This window comes from Hermetia illucens, chromosome 1 (assembly GCF_905115235.1).
Source record: "Hermetia illucens chromosome 1, iHerIll2.2.curated.20191125, whole genome shotgun sequence".
Classification (NCBI taxonomy): Eukaryota; Metazoa; Arthropoda; class Insecta; order Diptera; family Stratiomyidae; genus Hermetia; species Hermetia illucens.
This window is the reverse complement of record NC_051849.1, coordinates 202,336,078-202,357,363: the sequence shown is the minus strand read 5'-3', so window position 1 is coordinate 202,357,363 and position 21,286 is coordinate 202,336,078. Positions and strand designations below refer to the sequence as shown.

General features: G+C 44.1%; 2 protein-coding genes across 2 annotated transcripts; one reads left to right on the top strand and one right to left on the bottom strand.

The window, feature by feature from the left end:
• Positions 1-7,244: 7,244 nt before the first annotated feature.
• Positions 7,245-17,009, bottom strand: LOC119647188 (kallikrein-11-like). The gene is made up of 8 exons (XM_038048003.1): positions 17,004-17,009; positions 16,674-16,850; positions 16,514-16,615; positions 11,617-11,751; positions 11,429-11,542; positions 7,695-7,823; positions 7,498-7,637; positions 7,245-7,368 (listed from the first exon to the last, which is right to left on the bottom strand). Exons 1-8 carry the CDS (start codon positions 17,007-17,009, stop codon positions 7,287-7,289), a joined length of 885 nt encoding a protein of 294 aa, XP_037903931.1. The 3' UTR covers positions 7,245-7,286.
• Positions 16,967-18,445, top strand: LOC119660992. Its single transcript, XM_038070083.1, has 6 exons — positions 16,967-17,215; positions 17,297-17,398; positions 17,473-17,610; positions 17,665-17,982; positions 18,034-18,176; positions 18,232-18,445. The coding sequence occupies exons 1-6, from the start codon at positions 17,117-17,119 to the stop codon at positions 18,341-18,343; spliced, it is 912 nt and encodes a 303-aa protein (XP_037926011.1). The 5' UTR covers positions 16,967-17,116; the 3' UTR covers positions 18,344-18,445.
• The last annotated feature ends 2,841 nt before the right edge of the window (positions 18,446-21,286 follow it).

Sequence of the window (21,286 nt, the reverse complement as noted above, 5' to 3'; positions counted from 1 at the left end):
CAATGCGTGTTAATAGCTTAAAAAGAAGCTTTTCCTAGTGGTAGAGACTATATCGTCGCAATTCATCAAGTTTTGAGTTGACAGGTGTACATATATCGAAAATTCTTAAGTATAGAAAATTGGCGGCTCAGGCAATACTGCAACTCTGCTAACTATGTGTAGCACCCACGCCTGACTAGCTTTAAAGAAGGTGTCTGAGCTACTATTGTGCAATGAGTGGCCTCACCTGCTCGCAGATGAGAAATTTAATGACGCTTAAGCTCTGAAACAAATTGGTGACAAACTAACTTGAACGCCTCTACCTTGGCCACCAGCAGGCCAACTTTCCTTACTGTCAGTGTTCCCGAACAGAATATGAACCAGGTCCGGGAGCAAATGGGCTGCCAGGTCTACTACGGACTCGAGATCATCACGTTTCAAGTATCGATTCCTAAGGCAACTGAAGGAGATGTGCTGCGTAAATGAAATGCAACTGTAGGTAGGTAGGTATCAGTGCCCGTTCCGAAAAGCCCAATTAGCGCTGTGGTGCGCCGGTTTTATGTCACAAACTCCTAAAACCGTGACTGCTGTTATAGGAGCTGGAAGGCAGAGTCTAGCCGGCTAGGATCTTCAAAGTCAGCCAGTAGCATTCACGAAGGAAAATCGCTCTCCCACCCTGCATCTAGAAATCTCTCTGAGGTCTCCAGTGTCCACAGCCTGACTCTAGCTAGAGCTGGACAATCGCAGAGAAAGTGCATGAGGGTTTCCCCCTTCTCTGCAGCCTCGGCAATGCGAATTGTAGGGTATGCCGAGCCTGGCGGCATGGTCTAAGGTCCGCAGCTGCTAAGTAGTGCGAGTAGATTCCGTCCCTGGCAAACCCCCGCAAAACACCGACTGTATTCACCGAAGGGCTGCCAAGAGCAGAGCCTCGTCTGGCCAACCCCTGTGACCTTGAGCGTGCCATCCAGACGGTTCAGCGCGTCTCTGCATTGCCCCACTGACCTGAAAGATGTCGTGGTTGAGTACAAGGCCTTGGTAGGTGCTTGGCTGTCGGTCAGAATGGCTATGTAACGCTTGAGGCCCGAATCTCGCTGCAGCCATCGACAAAATTCCAATATCGTCAGTATTCAACTTGGAATGCACTGACAAAACCTGCGAGACCATACGACTTGGATACACTGTGTGTATTCAAGAACTCCACAGGCCATCTTTGATCCGTCGGTACAGAAAACTGAGTCATAACCTTGCAACACGCCGCTGGTCTTCCACTTTGCCCTGGTTGGAAAGCAAAGTTTCTCGTGATGTTCAGCTTACGTGTGGCATAGTCCGTGGAGAATCACCCATTAAGCTTCGGATCCATGATTACTCTCAGATACTTTATATAAGAGGAAAGAACCACCGTGGTAGGTGGAATTCAGGTGTCTTGGTGGTGAAAAGCATCAGTTCCGTTTTGGATGGGTTTATGCCGAGTCGACACCTTGCGGCCCACACGTACCCCTTTCGCAACGATCCTGACATGATGTCACTCATTATGGACGGAAACATCCCTAACACTAATATCACCAAGTCGTTGACATACGCCACAACTTTCACCCCGCTGTTGTCCAAAGTTTGTAAAATTTCGTCCATTACTATTAACCAGAGCATCGGAGAGATGGTACCACCCTGCGGCGTGCCTTTGTTCACAGCTTTGGTGGTTGCCTTCTAGATCCGACTGGATTATCCTGGTACTTAGCATGACTATTATCCAATAAGTAAGATACTCCTCCAATCCAATACTGGTCAAGGCCTCTTGAAAGCTTCCTCTATAGTAAAGAAGGCAGCTAGGGTATACTGCAGCGACTGCTCAACCGTACCAATTACCTCGTGGAGGGCGGTTTCAGTGGATTTTCCTTTTAGGTAGGCAGGGAGAAACGCATTCCTCCATAATCGTCCTTAAGTGGATGTCCAGCACGCACTCCACGGTCTTCAGCACCATACAATGCTCTATACATTTACACTATGATGAGAAAGAAGTTCCCAGAGCTGTCCAATATGCCAATGTTAAAGACAAAGGGGTACAACTATATCTCTTAGTAAAGTTCCAACATTACCACGAGACAATCGGGACTGTTAGATTGTCTAGTAGGAACCGCACTGCAGATACTCAAATTGAGTAATGATCCCACTTTCATCAACATGATCAGGGGAAAGATCATCGACATCACCGTGGTATCTCCTAAAAAGGGACCTTTTGTCGAAGAGTGGACAGTATCAGTCGATATCACACCCACGAATCAGAGAAGCATTGATTTCGTAATAGGCATGAATTTAACTCCAACCGATCCATTTTAGAATCTGGGTTGCGCGCCCAAGTTACGATCCCTATGATCCACATGCAATTTATTGGCCGAATTGAGAAAAGAACTCAGACGATCCCAACTAATATGATAGATGCTTTTGAAGAGAGCTGCCCATCCAATACACCAGAGAAGTGCTAAATACCATTGCAGAACCCGGATTTGCGAAAACAGAAGAAAACAACCAGATCACTCCTGAACCGATTTAATATGTTGGGTCAAATCGGTATAAAAAACTGACTAGGCTAACCCTGACCAATGTGCAAGGCCAGATAAAAGCAGTAGGATAACTCTCCAGACTATTTAACATCAACAACGGTCTAAGACAAGGGGTGCCCTATCCAATGTAAAATGCAAGATGTCGCCCACAAAAAAAAAAATTATTCATCACTGGGTCGCTAGGAGTGGAACGGATATTGCTCAGCTTATTACGAGGAGAGACCCCTGGTACAGTGCCTTCTTAGTTCAGAAGTAAAAGCTGATGAAAGGAGCATAGTCCATGAGTTCTACGGCCTTGACTCTTTCCTGCAGATCGGCCACCTGGTTCGCTCGGAATCAGGCTGGGAGACCATTCATACCTTCTCAGACTTATGATCCAAATGATCATCATCATACATTGCCCTAATAATACTATTTGGATAGGAACCAAATCTCTGCATCTCAACGATTGACCTCAACAACGTGATGAACACGCCGCGTCCCATACCTTGGCCACAGGACACTTCAAGTGTCTTTCGACGTACCTGCCCTATTGTCCTTTACCCGATCCATCGTTTGCATACTCAAATGTGACCATACGGCACGCCTGTTAGCTGTAACGGACCCGACCACTTAGGTTTTTTCCACGCTGACACGTGTCAAGCAGTCCTGGCGCGTTGTACGGCTAAGCAGCAACGGTATATCCCCTTCGGGTATTTTCCTTCGAAGATCTTGCTGTAAATGTTCCCTGTAAAGTTATGAGTGGAAGTTTTCCAGAAGCTCTATCACCCGTGGTAGAGCCAACAAAAAATTTTCCATGAAGTCCATAAAGTGTAGTATTTCTGGTCCGTCCATGGGGCCCATGGGAATATGAGGGCCTAAAACCCTAAGTAAAACCTTCCACTTTTAAAATTTTTCATTTTCCCACCTTGCCAGAAGATATGTTTCCTGGAACAACAATTTGGAAGGAAGAGTGGATAACAATATTCTTGGAAATTGCCTTGGAGATTTTGCCTCTCTGGTTTTCCCGATGAAATTTTCCGTACTCTGCGGTCTGGTTAGGGAGAATTTCATTGCTTACCAAGTCAAAGGGCTAATTTTGGAATTTTCCATGTTGCCCAAGTGTTTTTGGGACCATAGATTTCCGTTTTGATTCCCGGAATTTTTTCATCCTGAGAGTTTGGAAGATTTTTGAATTTGTGTTTTCCAGGAATTTTTGAACTTGGAAATGGTTTTACCGTTGCTTTGTGGTCAGCTTTTGGAATTTTAGGACCATGGAGTAGCGGTAAAAATGCCAATATTTTCCAGTTCCCTATTTTGAACAACTATGGAATTTTTTCATAACATCGGAATTTTTTCCGTAGCTTGATTTTGAAATATGGAATTTTCAATAACAATGGGTTGCTTAGAGATGCGAATATAATACTATTATTAACTTTTTCATTCAACGCCAATTGCTATGGGAAACGCAATTGCCAAAATGTTTTTAGATGTTGCGTTATAACAAGTTTTTTTCGAATTTAGTCAATTTTGATGTTGGATATATTTTCTATGACATTTCTTTGCCTCCCACATAAAGTACCGTTGATAATTATTGCCGCGCCACGCCCCAATACATGTTTGCTAGGCGATTACGTACGCCGTATCCCTACACACGTGAGATATAGCTTTCACATGAATATGAGTGAGTAGTATAGGTCCCAGGGCGAAACGTAGATTTCGGACAAAATGTACGAACTGGTCCTCTAGGTTGGGAGTTGGGTAGGGCTGACAACCCTACATGGAAAACCGATGTTATGAAGCCGCGAAAGGAGCCTCGGACAGGATGGATCTTACAACGACGAACCCGGCAACGACAACGAATTAATGATTTGTGCATTTTCTCATGGAACGTGCGCTCCCTGTACAGACCGGATGCTGCTGAGCAGCTAGCCGATATCCTGTCCCAATATGAGGCTGATGTAACAGCGTTGCAAGAGATTCGGTGGACAGGGACCAGTTTCCTGGAGAAGAGCCACTGCACTATATATTATAGCGGCCAGTAAATCCAGTAAACCTTGTGTTCGGAGTAAGTTTCTTAGTCAGCCAAAAAATGAAACCTGCTGTTATCGGCTTTGAAAATATAAATGAAAGGCTATGCACTCTGCGTTTGCAAGACAGGTTTAGGAATATAAGCCCCATAAACGTTGACGCCTCTACAGAGAAGACTGCCGAGTCGGAGAAGGATACCTTCTACGAGGCAGTTGAGCGGACCCTCGAAACCTGTCCAAAGTATGACATCAAAGCATACTTAGAGATTTCAACAGTCGAGTAGGGACGGAGCCCGTATTCAGGCGATACGTCGGCTTCCATAGCTTACATAGGGATACCAATGATAACGGATTGGGCATTTTCCAGTCAGCAATATCGCACGAAATGGTTGTTCGAAGTACCTGGTTTACGCGGAAGGCGGTTCACAAACATACGTGGGCCTCTTCAGACGGGACCACTTTCAACCAAATTGACCACGTGCTGATTGAACGCCGCCACCTCTCAGCCTTGATGAATGTCAGAACATGTAGGGGAGCCATTATAGACTGGGATCACTATCTTGTTGACATGGTGCTCCGTAGGTACCAAAAGAGCTTTCAACGAAGGACCGACAACACCTTGTTCTTCTAGAACCAACACGGATTTTATAAAAATCTCACCAAATCAAGTCGTGAAAGCAATCTCGATCTGGATCAGGCAGAAACCTTCTGGAGAACTGTTTGGAGCTCCCACACCTTATGTGTTCATGCAGGGCCCTCCCCGAAAAGACTATGCCTTACATAACTGAAGCTGGCTTGGAAGAAGCCGTTGAAAAAGGCAGGTAATTGGAAGACACCAGGAGTTGATAAGATTCACAACTTTTGGCTGAAGCGGTCCAGGAACACTCACAGGGTATTGGCAAATCATTTGATTCAGATGATTGTCGGTCCGAAATTAGTTCCACAATTTTCCACCATGGGGATAACTTATTTAATCCCCAAGCAACAGGGTGCCCTTGAAAATTTCGACCAATTACTTGTCTTTCTGCCATCTACAAGAGGCTGTAAAGAACAGCTTATAATCGATACAGTAGCATCCTACAATGCTTATTAATCAGCCTTTGGCTCCATCCGCAAGCATTACACTCGTACAAAACCAACCCGAATGTGGGTCTTCTCCTGAGAACAGTGATGAAAAATTGGAGCACGAAGCTATCGATATCCTCGCAAACATTAGAAGAGATGCCAATCAGGCGTGGTATCTTCCAAGGCGACGCTCTAAGCCCACTGTGGTTTTGTTTGGCTTTGAATCCGCAGGACCTGCGCAGGACTTCAGATGCCACTGCATTTACCTGTTTCTCCTGTTCTCATGGGTAGACTAGATTTACTATTCTATTCAAATCTCCCACGATGGCATCGTCCTTCCTTAAAATCTCTCGGAAATTTTGTGTGATTTTCGATACGGAAATGAGATTAGTCTTAAGATCAGTAAGGTATTACGTCGGCATAAATTGACATTACCGTTATCTGTCGCTGCCCTGATGTGTGCGAGCCATTTTGCTCTTGCTGTTGTCGATGTGCCCTCATTTGTCATGTTTGGCATCGCCATACACTGCTAATCGTTGATCCGAAACTCCTCACACTGTCTAAGCACCATCTCGTCCTCGAAGTCACGCTGTTGATCTTCCCCGCGTCTGCACGGGGACTCATCTGAAGTGGCAAATTGGTCACAAAACGTCACTAGGGGTATACTGGCACCATGGGCTCCGGGATGGCCCCTGGACTCTCATACTTCGGGTGAACTCCCGTTGTATGTGAGTACAACTCGGTTATTTGCGGTTGGCCCCCTAGTGGAAGCTTCATAGCGGTTGTTGGTTGTGCTCAAGCGAGAAGAGACCTTCGGGCCTCGGCGTGGTATTGCGTTTCAACACAGGTGCCGTACTCCTTAGTTCGGTAGAGATTTAGGTATGTCTTGCATCCACCAGTATGAATGCTAAGCCATGCACTTGGTATAGACTGGTACCGTTGTTACTTGTCTCAGCGGGGCTCTGATTGCGGTCACAAAATCAATCCGTATCTTAAGAAGACCGTGGGATTAAGTTGTCCAGACTGTTGCTCGCGTTAAACCCGCAAGGAATTAACTGTCTTACATCGGGAGTTGATCCTATTATATTTGACATTTTAATCTTATTTTCTTTTCGGTTTTGGAAATAGTCTTCTGGTCCTGGCTGCCTCTAGTAAGTTATTTGTTCGTGTTGCCAGCCAGTACGTTGTTGCTATCCATTTGTTCAATTCTTTGTTTCCCTACTTAAGTTATATTGAGAACTACCCTTCCTGTTTCGGCAAGTGTATTTTCTCTAAGCTTTGTAACTGGCAGATTCATTTAGGACTCTGCTCTACCCTGGAATTATTACCAAGTTGGTTACTCATATAAAGTTGAAAACACCACAGGAGTGCAAATGATGTCGCGTATATTATTAAGGCAGAAGTGAAGCAGCGTTTACTGAGTCTCTTCCCTGAACGAAACTATGAGACGTTATTTTTGAAAAGTGGGTATTTTGCACAAATTGAATGCTTCATTTCCTAAGGAAAGTAGGAGGCTGTTCGGTCCCAAATGGCCTAGTCCGTCATTAAGTGAATCTTGGCTCAGGACTCCCTCCACCTTAAAATAAACATGAAAGACCGTCTTAACTCACTGTAAAAAAATTTACTGGATGCCTTTATGGGAGAATACATGTATTTTTCATTTTAAAAGATATTTTCAAGTTTTTTGAATGAGAACTTGATAAAAAAGTATCCACATTATGGTAGATATGTGTCCTGGAAACATTCGACTGGATCTTCTGACAAACGAAAAAAAAACGCATTATTTTGACGCATAGACTTAACGTCAATTCAGTTTGAATTCATTTAAATTAGGATGAACTCTTGAGTGAATTCACAGTATCTTCTGAATTAAGTATCTTACACACCCTTGCGTTCCATTCGTGGTTATCCATTTGTAAGATCTCGCAACATTCGCAAATAAGTTGATTTTCTCATAGTCCTGCTGATAGGCGCTTAGTACACCACACAATTTACCTTTACAAATCAATGGACCCCCCGAATCTCCCTGTGGAAAAGCCAAATTACAGCAAATCAGTTTTATTAACAACAGAAATGAAGTCACCTTGTAAGCTACAGACTTCTTGGAAAATGTACAAATTAAATCTGGTTCAAAAAACTTCTTGCGACAGTCATAGTGATCAATGATTTTGACGTAATGAAACATGAGGTAGGGAGATGGGGTTGGACGACTCTATTGAAAAAGAAACTTATTACATATCTTAATAATAGCATTAATAACTCGCACTATTGAACGAAAACTAAAAGGTTAAATTTTTATAAAAATACCTTTCATTTTCTCCAAAAGTCCCTGTCACCGCAGATCTATTTTTCATTAAGCGAAATCCCAGAATATGGTATGATCAGCCCTACCAATTGCTATCATTCAGTCAGAGAAAAATGCTGTCTTAGGTATAGAAAATTTCAACTACCCCTTGAAAGACAACTTCGGTCGGAAAAAGTCTATTTTCACAGAGAAGGGGAGAGGGATGTCAGTCCATTCAATTTTGCTCATGTTCTAACTTCCCTTAATTTAAAGAAGATGAGAAATTCTCGAGTGGTACTCTGAATTGGCTTGCTTAGTTTGGGGACATCACAACTAATTCCAAAATTTTGACAGGTTCTTTCCTACCGGTTATGTTGTATTGGTCCCAAGTTGGAGGAGGACAGAGAGGGCGAAGGCTATCTAATGCACTATGACAGGCAACCTAGTACAGTCGCTAGGTAGCAACGGTCGTTCCTTACTTCCTAACTAAGTCGGCTCCCACCTACCAATTGGTGGTCCTTCGTGGTCGCTAACGATGACCACCAAGAATTATTTGAACTTCAGATTTAGCAAAGGATTACGAATACGTTGCATATGAGCTGATATGTGTAGCATTTTGTTAGTTTAGAGCACTAAAATGAAATTTGGTTTAAAAGGTTAATATTCCAGCAACTTCTTCCCCGAAGCTCATCTTGGTAGAGCTGCGAGTACAAAAAATGGCCATGAGAAAAGCTGGGGAGATCTAATCTTTGCGGGAATAAAAAAACAAAGATCAATAATTGTCAAGAGTTGGCGACAAGTTATTCTGCGTGAAAGAATGAACCTTATCCAAAAGCAGGGTAATATAATTCTTCTAAATGAAATCAGACTGGGGGTTACAGTACTTTCCGCAACGATGCGGGCAGAAGCACAGCCATACTAATCAAAGCGGGATTAAGGGCAAATAGCATCCCATCGGCTGCACTGACATAAAACTGCCTGTTAACAATAGCCAGACTTCCTGTCAGGGTTGGTGACGTCCTACAAGTCCTAATCGGTTCTCTCTACTTCCCGGGCGGCACAGGTCGTCACCTCACTCCCAATCTGGACGAACTCTGGGAAATCGCGATCAGTTTCGACGCCTTCATCCTCTTGGGGCGACTCAGTTGACAACGAAAACGGCAAAGTGCTCTTCGATTGGTGCCAGTCAGGCCTATTCCCTAGCGCGGACATCATTAACGCGGGAGTGCCATCATTTCCTCGTGGGTCTTCTTTCCTAGACGGCTTTATAATCTCGTCCAATCTCTCAGAATGTGTTACTAGCTTCTCCTCGTTAGCAGCCTACTCGGACCATCATGCCCTCAGCGTCTCTCTACATCTACAGCAAATTCCCCCTTTACTCCACCATCCGCACAAATGCAGATCTTTCAATCTGACAAACTGGAAACATTTCCAACGCGACTTAGACAGTGTGCTGGGCCCCCCCTGGACAAATCGCTTCGATGGACTTCGCTCCATCAACTTCTCGGTAAACTCAGGAGTCCCTCAGGGATCTATTCTAGGTCTCAAACTTTTTAACATCTATCCTCCACGATATTCCCCCCCCTCCCGTAAATTTATCGCCCCCGACAACGGCAACTCAGGCAGCCCTTCTCCCGCCCTTTTCCCCAACGACAATGGTCCTCCCGCATCAGGAGGGATCTTCTTCGCTGATGACACCATCCTATATGCGAGTGGTCTTAGGCCCTCAATAGCCTCCCTCTCTCTCAATATCCTAACCAATAGGGTCATCGCTTATTTCAACCGGAGGGCCTTCACCGTTAATTCGCTTAAAACTGAGGTTATTTGTTTCAGAAATCCCAGTGGGAAGTGTCACTGGCACACAGTGCCAGAAAGCAAAACCTGCATTTACGCATTGCTAACCACACACTCAAGCCGAAATCAAACATTAAATGCTTGGGAATCTCTCTCAACAACAAACTCAAATCCAACCTTCACGTCAGATCTGCTATTGCCAATGCCTCTAAGTCCTCAGCTGCCTTAAAAAACCTCCTCTCATCCCGCCCGGCCCTGTTCCCTGCCACCAAAACCCTTTTATACAAAACTCTTATTCGTCCAATCCTGACCTACGCAGCATGGGCTATAATGTCACCGAACGTAGCAGAAGCCCTCCAACGCTATAAAAAGACGATACTTCGGAAATGCACGGCCAAATACAGAAGGCCAAACCTAAAATTTCACCAAAACTCTCTTCTGTACGACCTTTTCGGGGTTTGCCCCATAATTCCGCACATGATCAAGTTGTCGCGCGTCAGACTGAAAAAGTGGTAGTCCCACCCTTACCCGCTGATAAAAAATCTCGCTAAACGTAATGCATTGTTACGCGAGCAGAGGTACTACGTGTCAGGGCTGGCTCTCCTCTCGGACAGTAATTCTCCTCTCAACCATCACGCCTCCCCTCGATCCTTCATCCCCTCCTTTTATCAAAGCTCCTCTCCTCCCCGGACTTTCACAGAGGCTAACCGCGTAAGTCCAATGTTCCGGCAGTCAATCCCCGCCCAGGTGTAGATCACCTTTTATTATTTTTCTTTACTTAGTCCAGATTAAGACAATAGACAACAATTAGCCTGCACAATATGTAATATCTGCAAGCATTAACTTCTTCCCTAAATTAAGGTCCCTTCTTCTACCAATTAGGCTCCACAATACATGCCCTGCAACCCCACAGTCTCTCCCCTTAAAGGGCATTGCAAGGCTATGATAGGGTATTCTTTACCGACGGATCAAAGATAATCTGTGATGTCAGTAATGGAGTTCAGTCATTGTAGCCGAGTGGTATGGCTTCCAGGATTAGCCAGCCTATTCCAAGCGGAAGTACTGGTGATGTTGGAAGCTGATCGATGACTGAAGCATGATCCGAGAACCGAGTGTTACGTAACCATTTTCGCAGAGAGTCAACTGGCCATTAAGGCCTTGTACTCCATGTGGACATACTTCAGGCTGGTGGAACAACGCAAAAACGCTGTCTGCGCGGCAAACTCAAGACCACCCTTCCCTAAATTTCTAGTCATGAAAACATAGAGGGGAATGAGCGATCTGCTCAGGGGGACTCATGTTCTTGGCAGCTGCTAAGGGGGCACAGCCTGTGTTCCGCGGATACCTGTTAAAGGTAGAACCTGCTTCCCCTACTAAACAGCCGTTGACTACTGATGGCGACGGCTCATCTACGCCAAGTCAAGGCAAATTCGGCCCGCCTACAACAATACCCGATCGCAAGAGGTCTTGTGCCACACGGATGGAAATGCATACAAGATTACGTCGGTTTACATGGCGCTCTGATATATAGAGGATCATCTCACCAAACTCGACATACGCTACAATTTGCATTGCGTAAGCTGCCGAGAAGAGGTAGAAATCGTCAGGCACCTCCATTCCAATTGTCCAGCTTTAGCTAAATCCAGGCCATTCTTTGAGGACGTAGGGGATACGTTTAGTTGCAGGGTATCATAAACATTTTAAGTTAGGAAAATTCAATAAGGGGTCATCAATATTACCGTCAGTTTAGTTGCACCCCATCCGGCATTTGTACACACTAGATCCACGGCTGGAGGGTTCTCGCAAAGGGTTATTTTCTGAACTGAAACTGTAAATAAAAATGGATCGTTGACCTGGAAATGGCAGAATATAATTTTTTTAATAAAATTTCCAAATGAAAGCTTCTCATATAAAATGATTTACATACAGTTGCAATGGCAAGATCATAGCTATACTCCACATTTGAGAAATAAGGATGCACGACGCTGCCGACTATCTCACGAGTTTGCCTGGTTTTGGAATCGGTTTCAATTAATGAGATATCTCCAGCTATTATCCATTTCTAAAAGAAGATGCAAAATATTATAAAATTAAGTACGGTACGCTAGAAAATAAAAAGGAAATTAAATTCAATTGAAAAAGATGCCCCGTTGCCAGTCGTCAGGCATTGATTCGCTGTCCTATATTTTGAGCATCAGTCAGTTTGAGCACTATTCCCTGCGCATTCCGTACGGGTCGATGACAGCAGCGTGGAAGGCGAAAACTGTCAACTTTTCTTCTTTTCTTCTGCAAAAGGGTTGGAAGGGGCAGTCCTCTTTACGAAAAACAAGGAGGTATACAAACTAGAGCTCCAAAATCGACGAGACCTACTGCTCGCTAAATAGCCGCCCGACGATTGAAGCTCCTCGCGACGCTTGATGTAAGAAGCGCCTTTAATTCCGTAAGATAAAAAGACATTCTTGATACTTATTGAAGGTTTATCTAAGGAACAACTACCTGCTTAATGAAACGCTGGAAGTTCAGAGAAGGATGGAGGTCACGTCCAGGATAGCACAGGAATCCATTCTAGGATGAACCTCCGGAACGCTTCCTACGATAGTCTGCTTAGACTCGATGTGCCTGAACGCACTATAGAACAGACGCAAAGCAGACTTGTCATATTGATGCGACGGGTAAGCGGATGGATGACTGCTCATGGTTTTATCCTTCCACTGGAGAAAACCGAAGTAAAGATTACTAAAAAGAGAATCCCAACCCTGCCTCCCATATCGATCGGCGAGCCTATGATCAAGATGGCTAACTCTTGATTCAAAGATGAGCTTTTTCGAACAAATCAAAACGGCAGCGGATAAGACTGCAGCTGAAGCCTCAAGTCGGCTAATGGCATTCATTGGGGGTCCTACCTCTAGCAGACGACATCTCCTGATGAGTGTAATGCATTCTATTCTGCTATACGGCACATAGGTATGAGTTCGCTTTCTTGGTAAAGAGGTATATCGTAGAAGCCTCGCGCTCAAACGGAGACGGGAAGGTAGTGTCTCTGAACCGATCGTGATGGTGATCGCAGTAGTGATTCCCCTTGCCCTTCCCGCTAAGGAACGTAAAACCTTATACAAGTGCAAGGGAGCCAAGGGCGTTGGTTGCTCGTGAAGAACGGCAACGTACACTAAATGAGAAGCAAAATGAGACAAAAGGCAAACGGGCTGCTCGTCAAGGGAGCAAAGCCCGGGGACTAGCTTGAAGCAACATAACAAACGGTTTCAGGCAAGTTGCCCGATGATGGGGAGGTGTTTAGTTGGTACTCCGATGGCAGGACTCCAACCCTCTGCACGTAAACTCATTCACCTACCCTACCCTAAAATTAAAATTTTGCCTACGTAAATAGGGAAGGATAGCATTAGTACTGCATTATTCATCCATTATCCATCCATCCATTATCCACCATATCTTCTCTGATATAATTTAACAAAAACCTCTCGATCAGGAATTCGGCAATACTACGCACAAATGCTTAGTTACCCCAATCTGGTTACCACCTCGAGTATTTCATTCCGTTTCCCAAAACGGGAGTGTAGAGAGAAAATTTAGGCCTCGTATGAAAGTTGTAGTGAAAACTAGGAGCCCGAGGAGAAAATTACTATCCTCGGGTCTCTACACATTTTTTCTAGCGACTCGGCTATAACTGGTGCTCGTCCTTCGTCATGGCTGATATAATCTCTTCTGGTGACGAAAATCGTGCTCTTTTCAACGTTGCCTTAATCCGAGGGAACAAAATGGTTGTAATCTCCTGCAAAGGAAATTTATCGTGTGCGAAGACACTAAAACAGGTGAAATCTGACCACGACCTAAAAGACCTAGGTTGAAATGTTAGCAAAATCTGGAGGATCAAAAAATCCAACATGGGAAAACTGGTGCTTTTCGTAACCAAGTTATAAGTTTACTTGGAGAGAATGTCGTGCTACGTTTCCAAAAACGTGAGATCTATACAGTGCAAGGATCTCGATGAGGTAACATCTAGAGAAGAGATATGTCTGCCTTGAAGCAACAATTCAAGTTGGAGGAATTCAACGAAGAAACTACCGTGAGCCTAAGAAAAGCTCATAGCGGTACTCAAGTGCCACAATGCGAATGCCAGTGGAGCTAACGCAGAAGTTGTTGGCCGTGGGGAAGGTGCGAATTGGATGGGTTGTTGCTCTTTAAAGAGGTGGTTCAAATGCCTAATGTTTGGACACTTCGCGAAGGTATGCACTAGTAGCATCGATCGGTCCGATCAATATCGAAGGTGTGGGGAGAAAGAACATATTGCCAAGGAGTGGAATAGAGACTTCAAATGAATTTTGTGGGAAGGAAAGCGGGGACGGGATAACTGGCATACTGCCGGAAGTGGTAAATGCCCGGAATTTAGGAAAGCGTTAACTGCAGTGACAAAATGGAGATAATACAAATAAACCTCAATCATTGCAGGAGAGATTTGCTTGCACAGACCACTTACGAATCCGCGATGGAGATTGCAATCAGAAATCTTGACGGGTATACCATATGGGTCACAGATTCGACTGGTGGACGGCGATATGCGCGTGCGGTCGCCAAGCCATCCAATATAGCATGGGTCAGGCGGCTAGTTGCTTTGTGTGGGCAAAAATAAGCGGTATATTCGTATACAAGTGCTACACCCCACCAAAGGCAGCAAAGAGACAAAGCAAAGCATTCACCCACTTGGATGTAGTTCTGCCAACGAAGGTGATGTAAACATTTATCAGAAAGGGGGATCTGGAGCAATTGTAGATCAGACTTTATTCAGCCCTGCTCTGACAGGTGACATGTCCTGGCAAGTTAGCGAGGGCTGCACGTACAGCGACCACCAGGCAATCACCTTTGAACTAAGGACGAAGCCATAAGGCAGGAGGCCCACAACCAACCGGATAGTCTGCAAAAGCTATGGATGAGCAAACAATCATGCAATAGGTAGGATCGATCGAGGGCAAAAGGAGCATGCCTATAGAGAAGCTCTGACCGAAGCAGAACAGACAGAAGCAAGAACCTCAATCTCGCCATCCAGCGGAATAAGAGGGAGTGTTTTAAGGAGCTCTGTTTGGAAGTGGACATAAATCCGTGGGGTAGCGCTTATAAAGTCGTGACCTGACGATTTAGATGCTGATCATCTCCGCAGGTCTTGTTGAAAATAATCCAGGGGTTACTTCCCCAGAGAGGGGGTACTGACACCTTTCAGCGCCCCCTGAATATGACGCCGACTCCACCAATCACCAGGGATGAATTGCAAGAGATCTGCAGTTGAATTGGCGATAGGAAAGCCCCGGGTCTGGACTTCCCGTCAAATGTAGACCGGATATGTTCGCGGAGCTTTATGCATGTGCGAGGGTATCTTTCCTGTACCATGAAAGAGGCAGAAGCTGATGCTACAGCCTAAGGCTGGCAAATCTCCAGGGGAACCGTCCACCTATAGACTCATATGTCCTCTAGACACTACCGGAAAAATGTTGGATCGAGTAATTTGTTAAAGATTACTCCCGATCGCCGAGAGACAGAATGGTTTCCGTGAAGTCAGATCGATCATTGATGCCATCGAAATAGTTACTGGTCTGGCCAAAACTGCAAGAGAGTAGTGGACTGGCACTCGCGGAGGAAAAGGCGGAAGCGGTCCTCACCACTAAGCGCCACACAAGAAATTACGCTTACATTAGAATCGGGAATCGTATCATCACTTCCAAGCCGGCTATCAAATACTTAGTGGTGATGATAAACGAAAAACTCAATTTCAAACAGCACATAGGACACACTTGCCAAAAGGCATCCATGACGAGTATGGCTCTGGCAAGAATGAATCTGGCACGGAGGAGGGCCGCGGCATACTTGCAGGCTGCTCATAGCCAAGGTAGTGAGTTCCATCTTGCTATATGCAGTCGCAGTTTGACGAAATGCGCTGCATGTTTTAGACAATTCATATAAAATGAGTACGGTCTACAGAAGAACAGCCTTAAGGGTGTGTTCTGCCTTCAGGACCGTCTCAAATGATTCAACGTTCATCATCTCGGGAATGATGCCAATTGACCTCCTGCAGATGGCAACAACGATGGGACTAGTCAGAAAAGGGTCGTTGGACTTACAGGTTGATCCCTTCCATGGGGGAGTGGCTGGAGAGAAAGCATGGGGAGATCAATTATAATCTCACCCAGTTTCTCACCAACCATGAAGTCAACACTTGTATAGGTTTAAATTGGATATCTCACCAAACTGTCAAAACTGCGACGGAGCCCTAGAGGACCCAGCGCACGTATTCTTCCAATGTCCTAGGTTCGTGGAAGCTAGAGGAAACTCTAGGTGAAGTGCTATCACCGGAAAATTTTATTCAGAGAATGGTAGCTTGCCAGGAGGATTGGCATGCAATCAATTCCATGATCGCAAACTGCGAGAAGCAGAAAAGGTGAGGGAGGCGCGGTTACGAAGCCCGCCGGTAGATGGAAGGAGACCTAGCTAAAGTAAGACAACTTCGCCCCGTGATGTAATACCTATAGGTGCTTCCACGGGGTAAGGGGAAGCCGGGGAAGGTTTTAATGGATAAAAATCCCACATTCTGGCGTGCCCAGGCTGAAGTCCTTTGAAGATTTCCAACTTCTTACAAAAGAAGAAGACAGACGGACAGACAGACAGACAGTAAACCGATTTTAATAGGGTTTCGTTTTACACAAAACCTTAAAAATAGTAACCACGAAGCAGAAAGTTTCAAAAAGGTTAAACAGCACAATGGGCCCTATGAACCCCCTTCAAGGCCAAGTAACTTAAAACTATATCTCAAGGGAACATACCAATGTTGACAAGACAAAGCAATGACCTGCAGTCAGTGCGTAAATTGACGATATAAGATTTCCAGTGCATACGAACGATTTATCGGGCTTCAAAAATGCAACCTGCAGAAGAAAAACCTTGACATGGCAGTTTTAAGGGAAATGAAAAAATTAAACCCACAGTCGATGGAAAGCTATCCGCCTGCGCATAGTGCCCATTAACTACCCGAAATAAGCTGGCAACCCGTTTCCTCGTCGGACTTCCAGAAGATTTTTGCAAAAAAATGGAAATTAACAGAACAATTTTGAGAAATACCGAAAAATTTTTTGAAGCCACTTTTTTTTTAGAAGCGAAGTACTAAAATCAAAACATGGTTTAGATGACAGGCATAGCGATTTCGACTATCTAAATAGGCCTTGATTTGGTATCGGCAGGGATGCATCAGGGGATTGTGATGGAAAAGTGAACTGAGCAATCTGAAATCAATTTGATTAGTTAAATTTCCTAGACTGCCATTTTTGAAACGTATTTTGGAATGGTTAGGCTGATTTTTTAATTTTTTTTTAATTTCTTGGTTTTTTTTTTCTTTTTTTTTAATTAATTCCAAATTGATTTATCTGAAAATGTACACCAAATTGTTGATCCTTATAATTCAACTATTCATGCAATATGTTGGTAGATCGTTCAGCGAGAAGGCTGGAGATGGGCAGTTCCCTTCATTGGTAAGGATATATTGAGTTTTCTAGTTTGAGTGTTTTTGACAACGCCCCCACCCCTCACCATAATATTTTTATTTTCTTTAGGTTGCCATTGCTGATCCCCATAAACATTTCATAGCATCCGGTTGTTTGATAACCCTGGAACATATAATATCTGCTGCAAAACCTTTCATAGGTGGGAAAACTGTAAGTGATGACTGAAAGGGAAACCTCGTTATATCAGTCAGAAAGCATTTAACTCTGGTATCCATCATTCGCAGCTAATGGTTTTGGCAGGGAGTGTTTCGTTAGAAGAAACCGCTAAAAACAAGACCCAATATAGATGGATTGTCCAATCGTCGATCCATCCTGAGTATTCACGAACCCAGAGCAGTTTTCATGATGTGGCACTTTCTAGGGTATGCATTCCAATATTCTTTAATAAAAAAATCCAAAGAGGAATTTACTTGTAGCTGAGCAAACCCTTCGACATATCGCAGACAATTCACCCAATCAAAGAGCATTCCAGCTTCCGAAGAGGACCCAAAAAATGTTTTAGTGTTGGTTGGGAGATTCGTCTGTATAAAAACTTTGAATCTGAGTCAAATACTAGTACGGAAATCAAGTCCTTCGTTGGGGTCGTCGAACTCGCCGAATCTACCAGCGCTTCGCCGGAATATTCAGACGATTTGCAATACCAACAATTACAAGTCCTTTCTCAAAAGGAATGCCACGGGAATCAAACGTTTTCAACTATTTGTGCGCTGAGAAATTCGACTGAATCGAACCCAGTAAGTTTAAGATAAAGCTGGAATTATTCAAGTAAAACAACTCTCTCTTAGCCTCAATTAGGAATATTCCTGATATGTTCAAAGAAACTACGGGGCATGTTATCAGCACGGACGCACAGAAACTCCACTATCACTTTATTTGAGAACATAGGAAAATTTAGTTCTTGGATCAACAGGGAGTTATCCTTATCTAAGTAAGCTACAACATTGCCAGATTCTCAGAATGTTCCTCAATTACTCCATTTCCAGGATAACTTTGCAAAATTATAGGAAAAGCTTATCCAGTAAGCAAACCTTAGCAAACATTTGGATTTTAAGCATCGAAGTATTCAAGGCTCTGTTCTATTTTATAAAATTTTAATTTTATAACAGTTACTTTAATCTATAATGTGAACATGATATCATGGGAGTCGTCCTCTTCTTTTGGTTATTCATGGCTTAGTGATAATCTCATGAGAAGGGGACGAAGCTACTCATCAGTGTTCCAACCTATTTCGTATATTCTTAATGTATTTTCGATGGAAATTATTAGTGGGTATTTTATATGAGTGAAAAATAGAATCTGTTGTTTCTCTGCACTTTCGAAACTCAAATAGTTAAAGTTATTGAATTAACAAGAGTCATGACAGGAGAAAACCTGCAGCATTGGCTCCAAAGTTTCTATTTAATCGGCTACTCTAATTCAATAATTTTGGTAATAGGTCGGTGTACACAAATTCTGCACCTGATGTTTGGGGGCCTCTCGACTGTATCTAGATCAGGCTTATGAGCAAATTGTCGAAATAGATCGGGTCGCTCTCTTTTCTGAACGGCACAAAGGTTGGAGGAGAAGACGAAGATGGAGCAAGCATGCTGCGGCAGCTCCACCGAAAACAACCACGATGTTAGTAGAGGCGACAAAACATTTGAGAAAGGTATAGTAAAACAATCCGCCCCTTTCGACAGTTAGCTAGTCAAAAAGTCAAGTAAACTTCATTAACCGCTGAAGACTCGGTACACTCTTAAAAACCCTGGTAGGCAGCAGCAATAAGCTCTTCACCTACACCCTTCCCTCCGAGAAGGCAACCAGTTTTATCCTACGAGATCTTAATTTAAGAAACCACTGAAGAAATAAAGACTAAGAAAGCATCTAGTGTCATCGGTGTTAATACACTAGCTAGTCACTAACGAATCACTGATGACGTAACGTTTCGTTTTACATAAATTAAAGGCAGTTACTGGGACAATAGAGCTGTCAGCTTATGGAGAATGCGGCATCCAGAGAACAGATGGCCCATGCGAATGCTTCAAAATTTCGGAGCCAACGACAAAACGCAACAAGGAGGGGTGAGGAGGGCAATAACCTTCATGTAAACTACCGGAAGTGCCCACATTTTGTCACTTCGGTTGTAGGGCGAGATTTTCAAAAGAGATCACCATCCTCTGCCCGTCCATACCATTCTAGTGATGAGTCACCCTATCACTAATCCAGCTTTCATATATCAGTCCGTGTCTTTTGCATACTATTTGTCTAGCCTTCCTGGATCAATCCCAATCTCTTCAAACCAATCGTCAAGAAATCGCATGAGTCCCTGCAGATGTTTGACGCAATGGCTACTATCCTGACGTCTATCAATGGACGTTGGAATGATCAACTTTACCATCGTCAGTCCCGCTTTCAGTCGCGAGATTAAGTAATTCCTTGACAAATGTAAGCCCTATATAGTACTCCTATGGGCAAACAGATTCAGCCTTTTTCATGCTAACTGCCAACAATCGCCTAGGAATTCTTGCCCCACTAATAATTTTCATCGTTCAATAGTATCAAATCACTCGGGATTGATCCCCGTTTCCTTTCAAACCTAATGTCCACGATTTATATGTATCCACAATCTCTTGACCTCCCTATCAATAACACAAGGCAAGGCCAGCTATCTGATAATAGCTGGAAACCTCAATACCAGGTACCAGTCTCGGTTTCATATTGGGCCAAACCATGATGAGGAAATTTTCAATCTTCAGTTTTCTAGCAAACGTTCATCCTGGTACAAACTTGCCCTTTCTACCGTCAATAAAAGTCATTTTCACTTTTATCTGAACCAGTTTTTCAACAAAAGTAACATTACCCCTGCCTAATCCTGGGAACATTACCCGTCATCATGGACTTTGATGCCGAGATCTTCCTAAGAGAGTCTTCCGTCCCATTTCATTTTCAGTTTCGGATCTCCAGAAGGTAAACTAGAAGCTCATTACCCGAATTGATCCATTCCTGCTTCCATTTATCAGCATGGTATCTAAAGGCGCTAACGACCCGACCGAGCAGTTCGCCAGTACACTGAACTAATTCAGCAAGTATGCACCGAGTTAATTCCGGCCTGCTTCCTCAGCTACCATAACCTCATTTGACTTATCGAAGATAAGCTCGAATGGACACTCTCCGCTGTCCTCTCACCACATTGAAGAAACGCGCAAATTTGACGTGTCATTCCGCCAACGAATTCAAACCGTTCATATGTTCAGGGAAACAGGCCTTTGCCTAGACAAATCAACCCTGCAAGCCTCAGTTATACCTCTCAAACATCTGAACGCGCAGAAACGCAAGCACCCTAGCAAGCCACTTCCGCCAAGCCGACCATTGGACCGTGCGCATCTACACCCAGAGTTTCTAAACCGATGTCCGACTCGACTTAATATCATCCTTCCACCACACTCAACTCATGCAACCTTTTCACCCATTGTTTTAATCACCCCATAACGGATAAGCGGAAGAACATTCCAACCGTTCATTTTATCAACTTCATCACGGCATTTATCGTTAAATACAAAAACAAGAAATCAGTAGGATCCATCAAAATCCCAATTATCAACTCTATACGATTTTTGCCAAACTCCCTTGCATCGACGACCCCCTTGTCTGTCAAACCAATAATTTCCTAACCAAATGTCAGACACACCCCAGGCGCCTGAACCCTATCTTAGTAATCATCATCATGAACGGCATTGCGCTGGTATCCAGTCTAGGCCAGCCTTAAAAAGGAACTCCAGACATCCCGGTTTTGTGCCGAAGTCCACCAATTCGATATCCCCAAAAGCTGTATGGCGGCCTCGATCTCAGAGAGAGTCTGCCTCGTCTTCTTTTTCGACCATAGAAATTGCCCGTATAGTCTTTCCGGCTGGATCATCCTCATCCATACGGATTAGGTGACCCGCCCACTACAACCTGTTGAACTGGATTTTATCCAACTAGAAGGTCATTGTATCGCTCACAGATTTCGTAGTTACGTAGGCTACGGAATCGTGCATCTCCATATAGGAGGCCAAAAAT